Source organism: Maylandia zebra, linkage group LG12, assembly GCF_041146795.1.
Source record: "Maylandia zebra isolate NMK-2024a linkage group LG12, Mzebra_GT3a, whole genome shotgun sequence".
NCBI lineage: Eukaryota > Metazoa > Chordata > Actinopteri > Cichliformes > Cichlidae > Maylandia > Maylandia zebra.
Genome location: NC_135178.1, coordinates 26,943,978 through 26,960,789, shown reverse-complemented (window position 1 = coordinate 26,960,789; position 16,812 = coordinate 26,943,978). Strand labels below are relative to the sequence as shown.

The window sequence follows — 16,812 nt, the reverse complement described above, 5'->3', positions numbered from 1 at the left end:
CTGTTTCTTGTTATAAAGACAATCTCTGTCTATTTGTGTGTGTCAGTGTGCGTTTCTCTGAAAGGAAGTGTGGGGGAGGTCTGAGAATCTCGGGGCATTTCTCGTTTCTGCAGATATCTGGAAGTGCACACACTCTAAAAACAAACAAACAATGAACTTAGAAAAAGAACTGCCGTTAAATTTGAATAAATGTCTTAAAGTAAGTACATGTTAGATTCTTCAAGGCTTTGTTTAGAGCCGCAGCTGGCCTGCATGTTGCATTAATTGAATGGAAGCAGCCCACAAATGCGTTGGAGCTGGAAGATGTTCAGATGAAAGAAGGGCTGTTCAGAAACAATCATATGATTCTGGATCAACTTTTGCTGCAGTGTTGCGTTAAAAATAAAATAAAGGACGTACAGAAATAACAGTCCAGTGTTGTAAAATCAAGTGTGTAATACTTTGCATCTGATAATCCTTTGAATGCATTATCTGGACCTTTGAAAACAGCTTGTTTTTGTCTAAATTCTCACTAATATCATCTAAAAGCTGGTTTAGTTTTTGTAACTTCACCAAGCAACACTTGGATCATCGTGACTCTGCAGTGCTGTTCAGACACGCCTCAAATGTAAATATTAATTTTTACAATTACACTTGAGCTTTACTTTCACGGTCCAGATACCAAATCTAACAAAGCATTGTTTCTTATGTGAAGCAGAGTCATTCTTAATCCTTTTAACAGCATCCATACTTTTCCTATCAGTACAACTCACAATGTCTACTGTGGAAAAGGCTTGTTGTCCAAAAGTCCGTGGTTTTATTTGTGCGATTCATCATGCAGAGACTACAGAGGACCTCAAAAGGCACACAACACTTGGTGAGACATCAGGGAAGCAGTGTGAGGGAAATAAACTCGCATTTTTCTTCAGATGTGGTAGGTGTAGCGTGCTTTAAGTGTGCTGAGGGCTAAATTTTATTCCTTGAAGATTTGCTGACTGTGTGAAATGATGTCCATACTCAGGGAAAAAATGATTGTCACAAAGATAGAAGAACAAGAATGGACACACACACATACACAGTGAGAAGTAAAGTCTTCCTGTTATTCATTGCTCTGCAAACTCAAGTCAGCATTTAAGCAGGATTTTACTCCAACTTCCTTCTTTAACCTTCCCGTTCTCATCTGTCGGGAAGCGGCACACACAAGCGGCCCAGATATACCACTTGTGTGTGCGTGTATGAGAGAGAGAGCGAGCAGTGAAACAGAAGAAATGTAAGTTCAGATCTCAACTGGACTCACTTCCCGTCTGTGGCTTTGTTTGCCTTCAGCCTGCAGACTCACCTCACCAGCACATCCTTGTGAGGACCCTCAGTAGTGTAATGCATTTCCTAGCCTGCTGGTAAGCAGATAGAAGTCTGTAGGCAATGTTTGGCCTTCTGTCAAAAATATTAGGCCCCACTTTTTCATTATTTTATTTTGTAAAAAGCTCAACTTTCAGTTTTTATACTGTGCGTCTAACTGTTTGCATAATGTCCCAGAAATTCAACAGTAGTTGCAAATGTAGAAGTTGGTTGCCTGATATTGTGCAACTCTTTAACCAGTTTGTGTAGTACACTATGTCTTGACGCGTACTCAAATACATCTGCTGATTCGGAGTGTTAAACATTAAAGCTGCAGACAGCTTACAGTTTTTAGATTATGTCATCTTGGCTGTTGAGCTGTGATATGCAAACTGCATTGAAGTCGTTCTGGGGGTCCATTCTAACAACATGGAGCCACGCCAGTGACATTTTTGATATGTTGTAGATTAGTTTGAAGCTGACACAGTGTCTAAGCTCACAACTCAGTGTTACGTTCAAGTCCACAGCTGCAAAGTCCTGAAGGGCTTTCAATGTAGCGCTTCACTTTATAAAAGCCCCACCAGTGAAATGGGGAGACCGCAGCTTACATATTGAGGTTTGATGACGATGCAGGTCAAGTGAATAAGGTCGCAGTCACACACTCCTAGAGATCGATCTATGAACATCTGCCAACCACTGCTTGTTAGGGAAAAATGAGTATTTCCCAACCAGTTGCGAGTTGCTGTTGCAGGTTCACCTTCAAATTAAGAGCTGCACCTTTTGGTGGCTCCAGTGCTGATTGCACAACTTTTACTTTGAAGGAGAACCTTCTCATTTTTGTTATGCATTGCACTTTTTCAAGTTCTACTACAGCTGACTTAGTACTTAGTGAATTTTTGCGGGCAAACATGAAAAGCTACAGACAGCCACGGCAATCCGCCAGCAGCCAAAGCAGACACTAGAGCCAGATACCTCCAGGAAACACTGCCAACCAGTTGGGGAATACACATTTTTCCATAGCAATATGTGATTATATCGCATCCATTATGACAAACAGCTGTTTGGTTACAAGAGAAATCTCAAAAAACAAATGACAATTTGCAAAACAATTTGCATCTCAGTCACAAATATAGAGTAATATTATAGAAGTATAGTATTAAATTAGCTATTTTTAATAGCTAGCAAGTAAAGGCTAAGACTCTTCTTTTGGGTTGAAAATTGGTCGACGCATCGGGCAGTGGACGACCCGAGGGCTTTTCTCCACTGTCGTCATTAAGGGTTGCCGATCATCATCTTCGCCCTGATTCAGTCGATACTGAGATTCACTTGCTGTTTCCGTAGCAATTGGAGTTTTTACAGGGTGGGGTTGCTAGCCCCACGCCCAACCCTCCTCCTTTCTCATCCGGGCTTGGGACCGGCAATGGCAGAGACTATTGGCCCAGCTTCTATATGAATTTGACTCGTACCGTATGGACATCTTGGGCATCTCAGAAATGCGATGGGCAGGAAGTGGGAAGATGGTTAGTGATGGAAAGATGGTGCTCTACTCTGGCCATGCCCAAGACCATGCACGTGGCGTGGGCTTCATCCTCTCGCGACGTGCAACAACATCATTGCTGGCCTGGAAGCCCATTTCAGACCGCCTAACCTTAGCTCGTTTCCAAGCTAGGCATGTGAAAGTCACAATTCTTCAAGTATATGCTCCAACAGAAGAGGCTGACGATACTGACAAGGATGGGTTCTATGCGATGCTCCAGGATGCCATTGACAACTCCCCGCGTCATGATTTGCTGATCGTGGGCGGAGATTTCAACGCGCAAATAAGCAGTAACCGGGATGGCCTGGAATCGACTATCGGCCCGTTTGGAATCGCAGCAATGACAAATGAAAACGGTAGGCGGCTGATCTCGTTCTGTGCGGCAAACCTGCTGACCATCAAGAACACCTTCTTCGGCCACAAGCGGATACACAAGGCGACGTGGAAGGCCCCCGGTGGCAGATATACAAGCGAGATCGACTACATCTGCATATCATCCCGCTGGGCATCCACCATTAGCGATGTTAGAGTGTGGCGTGGAGCCGACATTGACTCGGATCACTGCCTGCTAATTGCCAAATGTAAACTTCACCTGAAGCGCCTCCAACCACGACTGCAGCGGCCAAGTCCTTTTAACATTCAACGCCTAAAAGATGCAAATACGGCAGCAGAATTTCAACTCGAATTGAGAAACCGCTTCCAGCTCCTTGCTGCGGAAGGAAATAACAACAAAAATCCAGATACACCCTGGGATGAGCTAAAAGAGGCTGTGGTCGGTGCAGCAGAATCGAAGATTGGTCGCCGACGGGGCAGCTTTAAGGAGCGCTGGATCTCCGACCGTTCATGGGAACTTATAGATCAACGTCGCTTGGCAAAGTCAGTTCGGGACCAGGTGGCCTTTGACCCACATGCTTCTGCAGACCAGCGTGAGAGGGCCATGGCCACCTACCAAGACCTTGCCCGACAGGTCAAACGCAGCTGCCGGCGTGACAGGCGTGAATGGATCGAAGCTAAAGGCATCGAAGCCCAAGAAGCAGCCGATCGGAACGACACCCGAACCTTATATCGCATTGTACGAGATCTAACTGGGGCTCGTGGTGGCCGCGGTGTTCCAATCCGAGACAAAAATGGACGTGTCCTCCTTACTGCAGCTGAACAAGAACAACGATGGGTCGAACACTTCCGCTATACTCTGAACCAACCTGAGCCACCCCAACGGTTCGAGGCCGAAGACCTGGCACCTTCCATGGATCTTCTTCCTGTCGATATCGGACAAATCAGCATCACTGAAGTCAAGACAGCGATCCGACTCCTCAAGAGTGGAAAGGCCGCAGGCCTGGACGAAATCCTCGCCGAAATGCTGAAGAATGGTGGACCCCATCTTGAAGCCGCCCTTACAAGACTCCTAAACGCCTGCTGGTCAACATCACATGTACCCGATGATTGGACAAAAGGCACCATTATCAAACTTCCAAAAAAAGGTGATTTGGGTGACTGTAACAACTGGCGGGGCATCACGTTGCTGTCGGTACCCGGGAAAGTGTTTTGCCTCGCTCTTTTGAATCGGCTACGACACGCTGTGAACGAACGATTGCGAGAAGAGCAGGCTGGGTTTCGGAGTGGCCGGTCATGCGTCGAGCAAATCTTCACCCTCCGCATGATCATTGAACAAACATTGGAATACCAAAAGAAGATTTCTATTAATTTCATTGACTTCGAGAAGGCTTTTGACAGCGTCCACCGGCCGACTCTATGGGCTATCCTACGCCACTATGGAGTCCCTCAGCAGTTTGTAGATGCCTTTCGTTGTCTCTACTCCAACTCCCGTTGCTGCGTCCGGACGGATGACGGCTGCACAGCCTTCTTCAAGATCAATACTGGCGTCTGACAAGGATGCGTGCTATCCCCTTTCCTCTTCCTGTTGGTAATTGACTTCATCATGCGACGATCAGTTGACCAAGCTGACATCGGTGTGCCCTGGCACGAAGCGCGTAATCTCACTGACTTGGACTTCGCAGATGACATCGCCCTGCTGGGCTCGACTCAGGAAGACCTCCAAAAGTTGACCGCGGCCCTGCAGAGGGAGGCAACGAAAGTTGGATTAAGAATCAGCGCCAAAAAAACCAAGGTACTCCGAGTTGGCTATGCACGTGCCCGCATTCCTGTCATGATCAACCAACAACGTGCTGAAGAGGTGGAGAATTTTACATATCTTGGCAGCATCATCTCGAATGACGGGGTCTCTGATCGGGATGTCGACGCCAGAGTAGGGAAGGCAGTTGGTGTCCTGCGACGTCTCCAACCTATTTGGAACTCGACCTCCCTGAATGTAAGGGTCAAGATCAGACTACTGAACTCTATAGTCTTCCCTACTGCACTTTACGCTAGTGAAACCTGGCGCTCAACAAGTGCAATTATTCAACACCTGAACGTGCTTCAACAACGTGGCTTGCGGCGAATCCTGAGAATTTCCTACCGGGACCGAATAACAAATGAGGAGGTCCTACAAAGAGCAGGCACCCGCCCATTAGCCGATGTTGTTGCAGAAAGGCGCTTTCGCTTTGCGGGACATATTTTACGCCTACCCCCTCATCGCCCAGCTAAGATTGCCATGACATGGCGTCCACGCACTGGCAAGCGAAAGCAAGGCCGACCAAAGACCACATGGCGTCGAACATTTATGGACGATCTGAGAACTGTCAACATTGCCTGGGACGAAGCTGAAGCAGTCGCTGCTGACCGACATCGATGGAGATCACTAGCTGCCCGATGCGCCGCTCGGCGTAGGAGGAACTAAGTCTAAGTCTAAAGGCTAAGACTACCAAAGAGGGTTCAAATAATCCCTTTTGTGACAAGTAAATAAATCAAAGACCAGACTAAATTCTCACAAAGACATCTATGCAGTAACAATGAAGCGTCTTAGCAGCTTTTCATCACCGTGGTTATGTACACCCAGGGCTGAATCCGTGCTATTGGAACTGTGGTCCAACCTAAATGTGACTAAGGCGTGGTGAAATAATCCCAAGCAAAGTCTACAGACAGAATAACATTCGTGTGTGTATAATCTGAGTCTGCTCTTGTCTTTCAGGTCAGTCAGCGTGGATCTGGAGCCCCTCCCTTCCCCGCCTGACACTTCTGCCCCAGCCAATCACAGAGGGAGCTCAGAGCCAGAAAGTCAGAGTCAGCGTGAGTACTGGGATGAGGGGACGTTACCTCGGCGACACATCCTCTGATAATCAGAGTGTTGCTGTGTATTTCAGTTCAAAACTGTTATTTTTTTATTTCTGAGGTTTTGTTTTATCCTGTTCGTTCACACGTGGGTACCCAGAGATAAAGTAACTACACGAGAGGAAGTGCAAACATTTAGTTTATTTCTGTTTTGCTCTCCTTTAGCTCTGCTTTTAGTCTCTACAACAACATACTCCTGTTCGTCTGCTATAAGCACTCCTCTGTCTTTAACTGGGTGGTCACTGGGTTTCTGGTGTGTTTTTAGAGCTTATTTGCTCTCTTCAGCAGCTCAAAGATAAAAACAGACAAGCAGGTTGGCTGAACACAGAACCAGTGTTTCACAGTGAACACGGAACCATTACAGTTTACACAGTATTGATTATTTCAGCCAGTTTTGCACATTCGGACAGAAACAAACACATTCGCCGTCTTTGATCATCCCTACAGCTCCTGTCACCTTCACCCTGCCAGAGCAGGTAATCCAGAAGACAGATCACTTCCTGTTCTCCTACCCCTGGTTCCACGGACCCATCTCTCGCGTCAAGGCGGCCCACCTGGTTCAGAGCTCCGGGCCAGAGGGACACGGGGTGTTTCTGGTCCGACAGAGTGAGACACGCAGGGGCGACTACGTCCTCACCTTCAACTACCAGGGAAAAGCAAAGGTACGGATCAGTATGTGGGTACAGTTGTGGTTGCAGTTGAGGATTGTCTTTTGAAACCCAAGTTGTTTTGTTTTTTTCCATCTGGAAACGTGAAAATTGTGCAGACACAGGAAGCATTACACAAGCATAGATAAACAAGTGTGCACACTGAGCACTGTGGTTAGGAAAAGAATTCACTTCAGCCAACGTGAAACGTCTGTTTCCTCATCTTTTTTCCCTCTTTCCTCTCTGCAGCACCTGCGCCTCTCTTTGACAGAATGGGGTCAGTGCAGGGTGCAGCACCTGCGCTTCCCATCTGTTATGGACATGCTCAGTCATTTCAGACTCTTCCCTATCCCACTGGAGTGTGGAGCCGCCGGTGCTGTCACTCTGTCCCGCTTCGTAGTGGCGGGTTCCACCCCGCCTTCACAGGGTGAGACTCGTGGATTTGGACCTCATTCAAATAATAATGTGTACCAACGGTGTTATCGCTGAATTAGTAGTGTGATGCACACACGTTTAAAGGCAGTACACCCGTACTTATACAAATTAAAGGAGCAGCTTCTCCAGTAGTTTGTGGTTGTGCTCCACTGCAGTTTGTAGTACCTCCGCGAATCAGTGCACATCGGAAATTCAGACTGAATAAAGAGGTTTTTAGTTTTTATATAATCAACTTCTACAGCTCATGTTTGCTGATTTATTTCCTCTTGTTTCCCTCAGGTCAGCTCTCAGGCGCTTTCCTCGTCCCGTTCTCCCTCCATCGCTGGAGCTCTGAGCCCAGCTTGGCTCACTGCAGCCTGGCTCGCAGCTCCAGCCAGCCCCCTTCCTCCTGCTCCACCAACACCACGGCCAGCACCAGCTTTTCCACTTCCAGCTCCTTTTCCCAGTCTGGAATCCATTCTTTTACCCGCACCGGCATGGTCCCCGAGCCCACGCTGTCAGCCCCGCCTCCACTCCGTCGGAGCGAGTCGGTAGGAAGGAGGAACCTGCTACGCCACCCCAGCACCCACGCTCCCATCATCCCTCAGCGGGACTCAGACTATGAGCTGGAACCTGACCGCGGTCGCAAGCGGGCAATAGACAACCAGTACATGTTGCTCTGACCCCGCTGAGTCAAACACCTGCAACACCTCTGAACGACAGCAGACACCTGTGAAGCTGACACACTCAGACACACACAAACACACTTGTGTTTGCTTGTCGCTCCCCTCCCACAGGTATATAACCTGATTGCAGCAGACTCATGAACTTGAGTGAAGAAGTCTTTGTCTGATGAATGCATACCACTGTGTATGTGGAAACACACACAAACACTCACTTTGTGCGTGTGTGTGTTTACCAGTGTCAGACCCTCACATCCTCCACCCAGACTGTCCACAGTGAATGTATTTTCGGAGCTTTATAACAGTGCTGATTATTAATGTTGAGGTTCTCTGTGAGAGTGGGAGAGTCAAATGACTATTGACCTAAAGCCCAGGCAGAAAATAGTTTTCTATATTTCTATTCTGGTCATTTTTATAGAGGTGCACTTGTTTTCATTTCTTTGGCACTTAACCAGAACTGATGGGAAGGCACTCCCTGCAAAATTGGTTAATTTAAAATATTTAAAAGACATTTACTCTCCACACAAAGTTTCCAGTGTGGAGCAAACTCTCACCTTTCTTTCTTTTTTTGTACACAGACAAAGAGCGCTCATTTTAGAGCATTATTACATTAGATATTCTCCCACTTGTGCTTTATTATGTATTGAAGTATATCTTCAGTGCACTTTGAAAGCAATGTGTATTTTTTCTATGCACAGATACTTTTGTAGAAAAATAATAATGATTTTTATTTTTTTTTACAGTCAAAAAGGGGAAACTTTTGTTACATTTTGCTAAAAATGGATTGAGCACCGCTTCCACTCCTTCAAACTTACAGAGAAGAACGGATTCAGAATCAGATTTTCATCACCGCTCTTTAATTTTTACCCTAAATCTAAGTTTGAGTTGTGCATCTGGATGTGACCGTTTATGCGAGAATAAAGCAAGTGTGTGGTGTTATGTTGAATTTTGATCACCTAAGGCAGTTATACTCAACTTATGGGTAGGTCAGGGTCACTTTGAGTGTCAGCTGGAATATCTGCCCTTTCAGATTTACTAAATAAAAAGGACAGACGAGGTTCCGGCTCTTTAATTGTACCCAAAGCAGCTGCAGCTACAATCCAGCTGCTGAATGCCTTAAAAGATATTATTTACTTGTAATATAGTCAAGTATTTTAAAAATAAACTATTTTACAAGAGAGTAAATTATTACTTATAATTATAATTACTTATATAACAACAAAGCACCACAGAAATCATTTCTGCCACAAAATCAGAGAAGCTGGAGTGATAAAGTAACAAGAGAATTTTAATATGTCGCCATCCTGCAGCCGTGAACGGTGGGTTTAGATGGTCTGTGGATATTATTACAAGCACTTTTTAAGAGTTTGAAGTTTCAACTGAATGAACGACAGAAAATTGTACTTCTGCTCTGGTTTATATGCTATAAGATGTGACGTGTAAACGTTTTCCTCCATTGTCACAGGTTTACAGGTCGCAGGCATTTAAGAGCTCATAAAACAACCTTTAACAGCAATAACTCTGAGTGATTGTTTGCTGGATCAGTTTCTCTCACAGTTGAGGAGCAGTTTTTATCCCACTCTTCTTTTGTGGCCATTCATTGTGCACACCTCCCATATGGAAAAGATATATATAAATCTTATAAAGGTTGTATCTGTCTTGTGTGAAACTTGTATGAAAAGCATACAAGAGTGAAAACAGATATAAGATCCCTTGAAAAATTATATAATGATAATGATATAATGATACTTACTAAAACAATATATGAAAGAAATAAGAAAGTGGCCACTTTCATGAGTAAATCATATACGTTTTTACTATCTCTTTTCCATATGGGCTCTGTTCAGGACCCACTGCAGTATTTCAGGCTGCTGTGGTTGGGATCGTCGACCTGTTGCACGATCCAGTTTCAGTCAAGCTTTAGCCTTCACACAGTGGCCTTACATTTGGCTCTAGAATACTTTGGTATAGAAAGGAGTTCCCGGTCGACTCAGTCGATGCTTGAACGTTGGCGTGACAGCTTTGTGCAGGCGTGCTGTGTTTGGCTTTCATCAAATGTGGCACTGACTGTGGCATCTTTTGATCCACAAGTCTTGTGGTTTGCTCAGATGGTCCTTTGCAAACCTAATCTGTGTGCTGACATGTTCCCTTTAGAGAGAAGAGGTTGTCTCCTTCCAAACAATTCATACTTGTTCTGTCATGGACTTTAACATTAAGAAATGTTAAAGGTGCTATGGAGGTGCTCACACTTGCAGACGATCAGTTAAGTGTGTTTAATTTGCTTCTTACTTTCTTAATTACTATGGAAACAATAAGGGTCTTCTTAGTTTTTCTGCATAGAGTAATGTGTGATTTAAGCGGTCTCTTTATGTTTTTTCAGCAATACCTTCACTGCATTTTACTGATTTTGTGGCATGAAACGATTTACCAAAATAAGACTTGGCACTCCAATGTGAATTTTGCACTTGTATGTCAAAAAAAACAAAGACATAAGCTTGAATGGCTTCACTTCAAAGAGCACAACAGGGGGCGAACTTTATGTGCAGACCAAAACAAAGTAGTTATTGAGTCAAAGTCGGGCATTTAACACAAGTCTGATTGATTTATCCTTCACGTTGTCTGGAGTCTCAACCTTTTTCCAATCAGTTTTGCATCGGGCTGTTAATCCAGCATTAAACCCTTAATGCTCCGGAAAAACTGAGGTGGCTCAGTTAATATTAACATGTGCTTTCCTGATTTGGGGGAGGAGCGTCATGTTCTTATCTGTATTTTTTACACTCACAGCATTAATTTTTTTTTTTTTTCGTATTTTCTGTGTGACTTCACCACAGCAGCTAAAAACCAAGGAATGGCTGTGAAGTTAATGTCTTTTTTTTTACACTATATGTTATTTGTAATAGAATTTGTATGTTTATATCATAGAAGAAGTTTGGTTTCAATCAGCAAAGCTTTGAAAGTGTCACGAGATGTTAGACACCAGTGATCGGACGCTGTTCCTCTGTCCTCCAGCTTCATGTTTTTGTGCACTTAAACTGGATTTAATCGATAACATAAGGTGCCTTGTGAGTTTGTCATCATAGCTTTTGTAAGGTTTATCCCACCAGTTGAAAGTGCACTGACTATGCCAGGTGTCAACTCAGGTGTAAATTTTATTGCTGTGAGCGGACTTAAAAAAAAAATCTCATTCCACCACATTGAGTTTCTTCAAAGGGCATCTAAACAGCTGATTTTTACCCCAGACTTTATGGTGTTCTCGTTTTTCACACGCCAAACATGAAATGTCATGTTTCCTGTAATTTTTACTTTATTTTTATTTTAATAATTGAAGCTTCAGTGCCACTAGCAGCAGGATTTCTTGGGGAATGGTGTTGTAGGACTTGTCTGTCTTCTAACCTTGCTTTAACACTAACTTTAGCAGATGATTTTAGGTTTACTTGCAGTAAATCTGTGCTTAATATATGGTTTAGATATGATTCTGTTTGTCTCGCTGTCCTCTTAATTATTGCAGTTTGCTGGAGAGGTTTCTTTCCTTTTTTTTAAATAAGAGAAAAAGAAAAATGCAACTTGACTCCCTCCTTGTCACGATCAGAGCGAGATCGTCGTCATTACTCCTCTAATAACAAGTCAGCTTTGTCTACCAAAGGAATATTTGTTACAATGGTTGTGTAGTTCTCTTTAATGTAATCATCATGATAAAGACTGACATCTTTCAAGGGGAACAAAAACAAGAATGTTTTTGGCAAAAGTACGGTTGGTCTTCCTAACTTTTATGTTGCTCAAAGTCAAAACAAATCACCTTCTCCATCAACACCTCTGTTTCTCTTCTGCTAAACGAAAGCAACGGTAACAGTAACTATTTTTAAAAATATACCAGTCCCCTCTCTTTGCTGATTTCCCTTTAAGGGAGAATGACTGTGCCTTTTGCCAGAAAGCTGCTGTTGCTTTTCCCCTTTTTAATTGTTGTTGTTGTTGTTTTTCCTCTCCAGAGCTCAGGGTGTGATTGTGTAGTGCAATATCTGAGAGATGCCCCGTGCTTCACACCTTCATGTTTGTAGCTAGGGAGCGATCAGAAGCTTGGATGGATGGCTTTCGGTGTTTTCACCTGGTCATAGATTGAAGTAAAAAATAGCCAATGACTGCCCAAGATCCTGGGAAAACATGCTATGTTAGAAAAAATAAACAGGGCTACCGCATATTTCTGTTGCTTCATGGCTGATATTTGCAGGAATCGAGATAATGCAAGAGAAAATCCCCATGTACCTCAGGGGTCTTTTAATCTTTAACATCTACTCCAGAAATGCCCCCACTCACCCCCCCAAATCCATGTTTTATTTTTTTAATGTCCAGTAGATGAATGTCATGTGTTCTCAATACTGTTCATCCCGTTTTGTTTTGTTTTTTTAACTCAGCACTGTAAACATTCCAGTTTAACCCATCATCCCTTCTACAGTCAACGAAAACCACCTTTGAAAATCTGTCATTGTGTTTGCATCCCTTTCAGCATCTAAATTATATTAAATATATATCAACTGTATATTTGACCCATTTTTTAAAATAAACCCAACCAAAAAAAAAAAAAAATGGTGTGGTTAGTTTGTGTATCTGATGTTTGTCTTTGTTCATCACAAAGAACAAAGTTGGCAAATGCGACATGGTGGCATTTCTGTTTTACAGCTGTAAGATACAGAGATTACAGTGACTACACTTACCTGACACTTTGTTGGGTACATCTGTTCACATGGCAACAAATCAGAATCAGAAAGGGGTTTATTGCCAAATGTTGAGCAGGTTTACAACATTAGGAAATTGCTGCGGTGCTTCAGTGCAAACATAGTGTCATAAATAGCACTTAAATAGACATGAAAAAATAAAAGTAGGGATAAGAATTAAAAGTGCTACGTAGAAAGATATATACATGAGTGCAGGTGGTGATCAGTGCCAAACATGGAATGATGCAGTGAACACAGCGTAGGGTCATGTGTTAGTGGTGGGAACAGTCATATGGTTATTGTTCATGTGTCCAACAGCAGAGGGGAAGAAACTGTTCTTATGGCGAGAGGTTCTGGTGCGAATGGACCGGAGCCTCCTGCCTGAGGGGAGCAGGTCAAACAGACTGTGTCCAGGGTGAGAAGGGTCAGCTGAGATCCGAGCTGCACGCCGCAATGTCCTGGAGGTGTACAGGTCCTGCAAAGATGGGAGTCTGCAGCCAATCACCTTCTCAGCAGAGCGCACAACACGCTGCAGTCTCTGTTTGTCCCTGATAGTGGCTCCAGCGTACCACACTGTGATGGAGGAGGTGAGGATGGACTCGATGATTGCGGTGTAGAACTGCATCATCGTCCGTGTTGGCAGGTTGAATTTCTTCAGCTGCCTCAGGAAGTACATCCTCTGCTGGGCTTTCTTGATGACGGAGGTGATGGTGGGCTCCCACTTCAGGTCCTGGGTGATGGTGGTACCCAGGAAGCGGAATGAGTCCACAGAGGTGATGGGGGTGTCAGTCAGGATGATGGGGGGGAGTGGGGCTGTGTGCTTCCTGAAGTCCACAATAATCTCCACTGTCTTCTGGGCATTCAGCACCAGGTTGTTGTGGCTGCACCAGGACACCAGACGTTCAACCTCCCTCCTGTAGGCAGACTTGTCCCCGTCCGAGATGAGCCCAATAACGGTGGTGTCATCTGCGAACTTGATTAGCTTGACAGACTGGTGGGTGGAGGTGCAGCAGTTGGTGTACAGGGAGAAGAGCAGAGGAGAAAGAACACAGCCCTGAGGGGAGCCGGTGCTGATGGTCCGGGAGTCCGAGACATTCTTTCCCAGCCTCACATGCTGCTTCCTGTCCGTCAGGAAGTCAGTGATCCACCGGCAGATGGGATCAGGCACATTCATCTGGGAAAGCTTGTCTCGGAGATGGTCTGGAAGGATGGTGTTGAAGGCAGAGCTGAAGTCCACAAACAGGATCCTGGCGTAGGTTCCTGGGGAGTCCAGATGCTGCAGGATGAAGTGTAGGGCCATGTTGATGGCGTCGTCTACAGACCTGTTGGCTCTATATGCAAACTGCAGGGGGTCCAGGAGGGGGGCCGTGAGGGTCCTGAGATGGGAGAGAACTAGGCGCTCTAAAGACTTCATGACCACAGATGTCAGAGCCACGGGTCTGTAGTCATTTAGTCCAGTGATCCTAGGTTTCTTGGGGACAGGGATTATGGTGGAGGACTTGAAGCAGGCAGGCACATGGCATGCCTGCAGTGAGGAGTTGAAAATGCCAGAAAACACTGGGGCCAGCTCGTTTGCACAGTGTCTGAGGGTGGCAGGAGACACGCCGTCTGGGCCGGGAGCTTTCCGAGCATTCAGGTTCTTAAACTGCTTCCTCACATCTGCTTCATGAATATGAAGAGTTGTGGTGGGAGGAGGTGGTGTGAAATCCTCTTTTGTGTGGGGTGAGGAGGGGGGTGTTGTAGGTGAACAGTTTGAAGGTGGTGATGGCTCTATGGAGGGGGGAGAGGTGGGGGAATTAGTGTCCAAAGTGCCTCTATTGTTGGGGCCGTTGGAGGTGTGAAGGCTGCCTGATGGCTCGTCAAAACGGCAGTAGAAGTCGTTAAGGGTGTTGGCTAAGAGCAAGTCATCAGTGGAGTGGGGGGTTTTAGGCTTGTAGTTTGTAATATTCCTAAAACCTTTCCACACAGAGGCCGAGTCATTCTCTGAGATCTGCTGCTGCATCTTCTCAGAGTGCTGATGTTTAGCAATGTCCACTTCTTTAGTGAACCTGTACTTGGCCTCTCTGTAGCAGTCCCTGTCTCCGCTTCTGAACGCCTTTCTCTTTTCCAGCCACAGCTTTTTGAGTTTAGGAGTAAACCAGGGTTTGTCATTGTTATAACTCACCCTGGTGCGTGATGGCACAATGCTGTCCTCACAGAAGTGGATATAGGAGGTGACAGTGTCCGTAAACTCGTCCAAGCTGTTAGAAGCAGCCTTCATTGTGTCCCAGTCTGTAGACTCCAAACACGTGCGAAGCTCCTCCACAGCCTCGTTGCTCCACAGTTTTTTAGTCCTCACGACAGGTTTGGAGAGCTTCAGCCTCTGTCTGTACGCGGGGATTAGGTGGATCATGACGTGGTCAGAAAGTCCGAGTGAAGCGCGGGGCACCGCGCGATAGGCCCCGCTGATCGTGCTGTAACAGTGGTCTAATGTCCTCTCCTCTCTGGTCGGGCATTTAATATACTGCTTGTATTTGGGAAGCTCATGGCTCAGATTGGCTTTGTTAAAGTCCCCAAGAGCAATGATGAGAGAGTCCGGGAATGTCCGCTCCATGTGCAGTATCTGCTCCGCGAGTGCGCACTGAGCTGCCTGCGCATCTGCGTCTGGCGGGATGTAAACAGCGGCCAGGATGAATGAAGCAAACTCCCGCGGAGAATAACAACCAAGTGCATTTAGACATGGTCAAGATGACCTGTTCAAACGCCAAATGAAAATCAAAAGAAAGGTGATTCTTAGTGCAGCAGATAACTTAAGATTACAAGGAAATGGTTCACAGAGATGGATGCCCAAAGTTGGTACATACATTCTTTTATAATCACTTTCTTGATAAAACTCAAGATGGTAGTCATTTTCATGATGGTTATTAACAAAGGCAAAAAAGTATATTTTGTTAGATAAGTAGATCTGAGTTTTCTGTGATCTACTTTAGCCCAGTAATTTATAAAACACTTTTTGGTAGCTCCGACCTTGCACTGTAAACTCCACCCCCTGAGATTTTTTCAGTGTTTTTGGACACATGCAAACCCACATGGATACATTATGGGTTATTCACAATAAACAGGATTAAATTTTTTTTTTTTTTTTTTTTTACATTAAACAAAGAAAAACCCAATATTATAAAAAAGCAGTTTAACACTTGCACTTATGTATTTTCCTTGCTCAAAATCAAATCCAGTCATTTTATTGCTAAGATTGCACTCAAAGAGTGAAATGGACAACTTTTTCCATTTACTATTCAATGCACAGTACAGTGGAAAACTCTTGAGTCATCACTCATTTGATTCACTTATTTACTTGAATAGATGAAAAATAGTAATGAAAATGCAGTTCGACACCCATTTTCAAAGCAAATACAAATGAGGGGTGGCTCAGGACTTTTGCACAGTACTGTACCCTACTACTGGAATGCCATGTAAAGACCTGAAGCTTTGTAAATCTAACGTCCACTTGCCATGCTGTGTTATCAGCGTTCTTGAGACTGAATAAATACAGTTAGCGTTCAGAGATACAGTGGCTTGCAAAAGTATTCGGCCCCCTTGAACTTTTCCACATGTTGTCACATTACAGCCACAAACATGAATCAATCTTATTGGAATTCCACATGAAAGGCCAATACAAAGTGGTGTACACGTGAGAAGTGGAACAAAAATCATATATGATTCCAAACATTTTTTACACATAAATAACTGAAAAATTGGGGGGGAAATTGGGGTCTGCGTAATTATTCAGCCCCCTGAGTCAATACTTTGACCTTTTGCTGCAATTACAGCTGCCAGTCTTTTAGGGTATGTCTCTACCAGCTTTGCACATCTAGAGACTGAAATTCTTGCCCATTCTTCTTTGCAAAACAGCTCCAGCTCAGTCAGATTAGATGGACAGTGTTTGTGAACAGCAGTTTTCAGATCTTGCCACAGATTCTTGATTGGATTTCGATCTGGACTTTGACTGGGCCATTCTAACACATGGATATGTTTTGTTTTAAACTACTCCCTTGTTGCCCTGGCTTTATGTTTAGGGTCGTTGTCCTGCTGGAAGGTGAACCTCCGCCCCAGTCTCAAGTCTTTTGCAGACTCCAAGAGGTTTTCTTCCAAGATTGCCCTGTATTTGGCTCCATCCATCTTCCCATCAACTCTGACCAGCTTCCCTGTCCCTGCTGAAGAGAAGCACCCCCACAGCATGATGCTGCCACCACCATATTTGACAGTGGGGATGGTGTGTTCAGAGTGATGTGCAGTGT

The 16,812-nt window shown here is 44.7% G+C and overlaps 1 protein-coding gene across 4 annotated transcripts in view; it reads left to right on the top strand.

Annotated features, from left to right (window-relative positions):
* sh2b3 (SH2B adaptor protein 3) overlaps positions 1–12,399 on the top strand; it is a 73,477-nt gene extending 61,078 nt beyond the window's left edge. For 3 of the 4 annotated variants that reach the window (XM_004547101.6, XM_004547102.5, XM_004547103.5), the window contains exons 5-8: positions 5,943–6,040; positions 6,530–6,744; positions 6,979–7,156; positions 7,444–12,399. In XM_004547101.6, coding sequence (XP_004547158.1) covers positions 5,943–6,040; positions 6,530–6,744; positions 6,979–7,156; positions 7,444–7,826 — 874 coding nt within the window. In that variant the 3' untranslated portion in view covers positions 7,827–12,399. The remainder of the gene's footprint in view (positions 1–5,942; positions 6,041–6,529; positions 6,745–6,978; positions 7,157–7,443) is intronic. The other variant, XM_004547104.6, reaches the window with a different exon arrangement.
* The last annotated feature ends 4,413 nt before the right edge of the window (positions 12,400–16,812 follow it).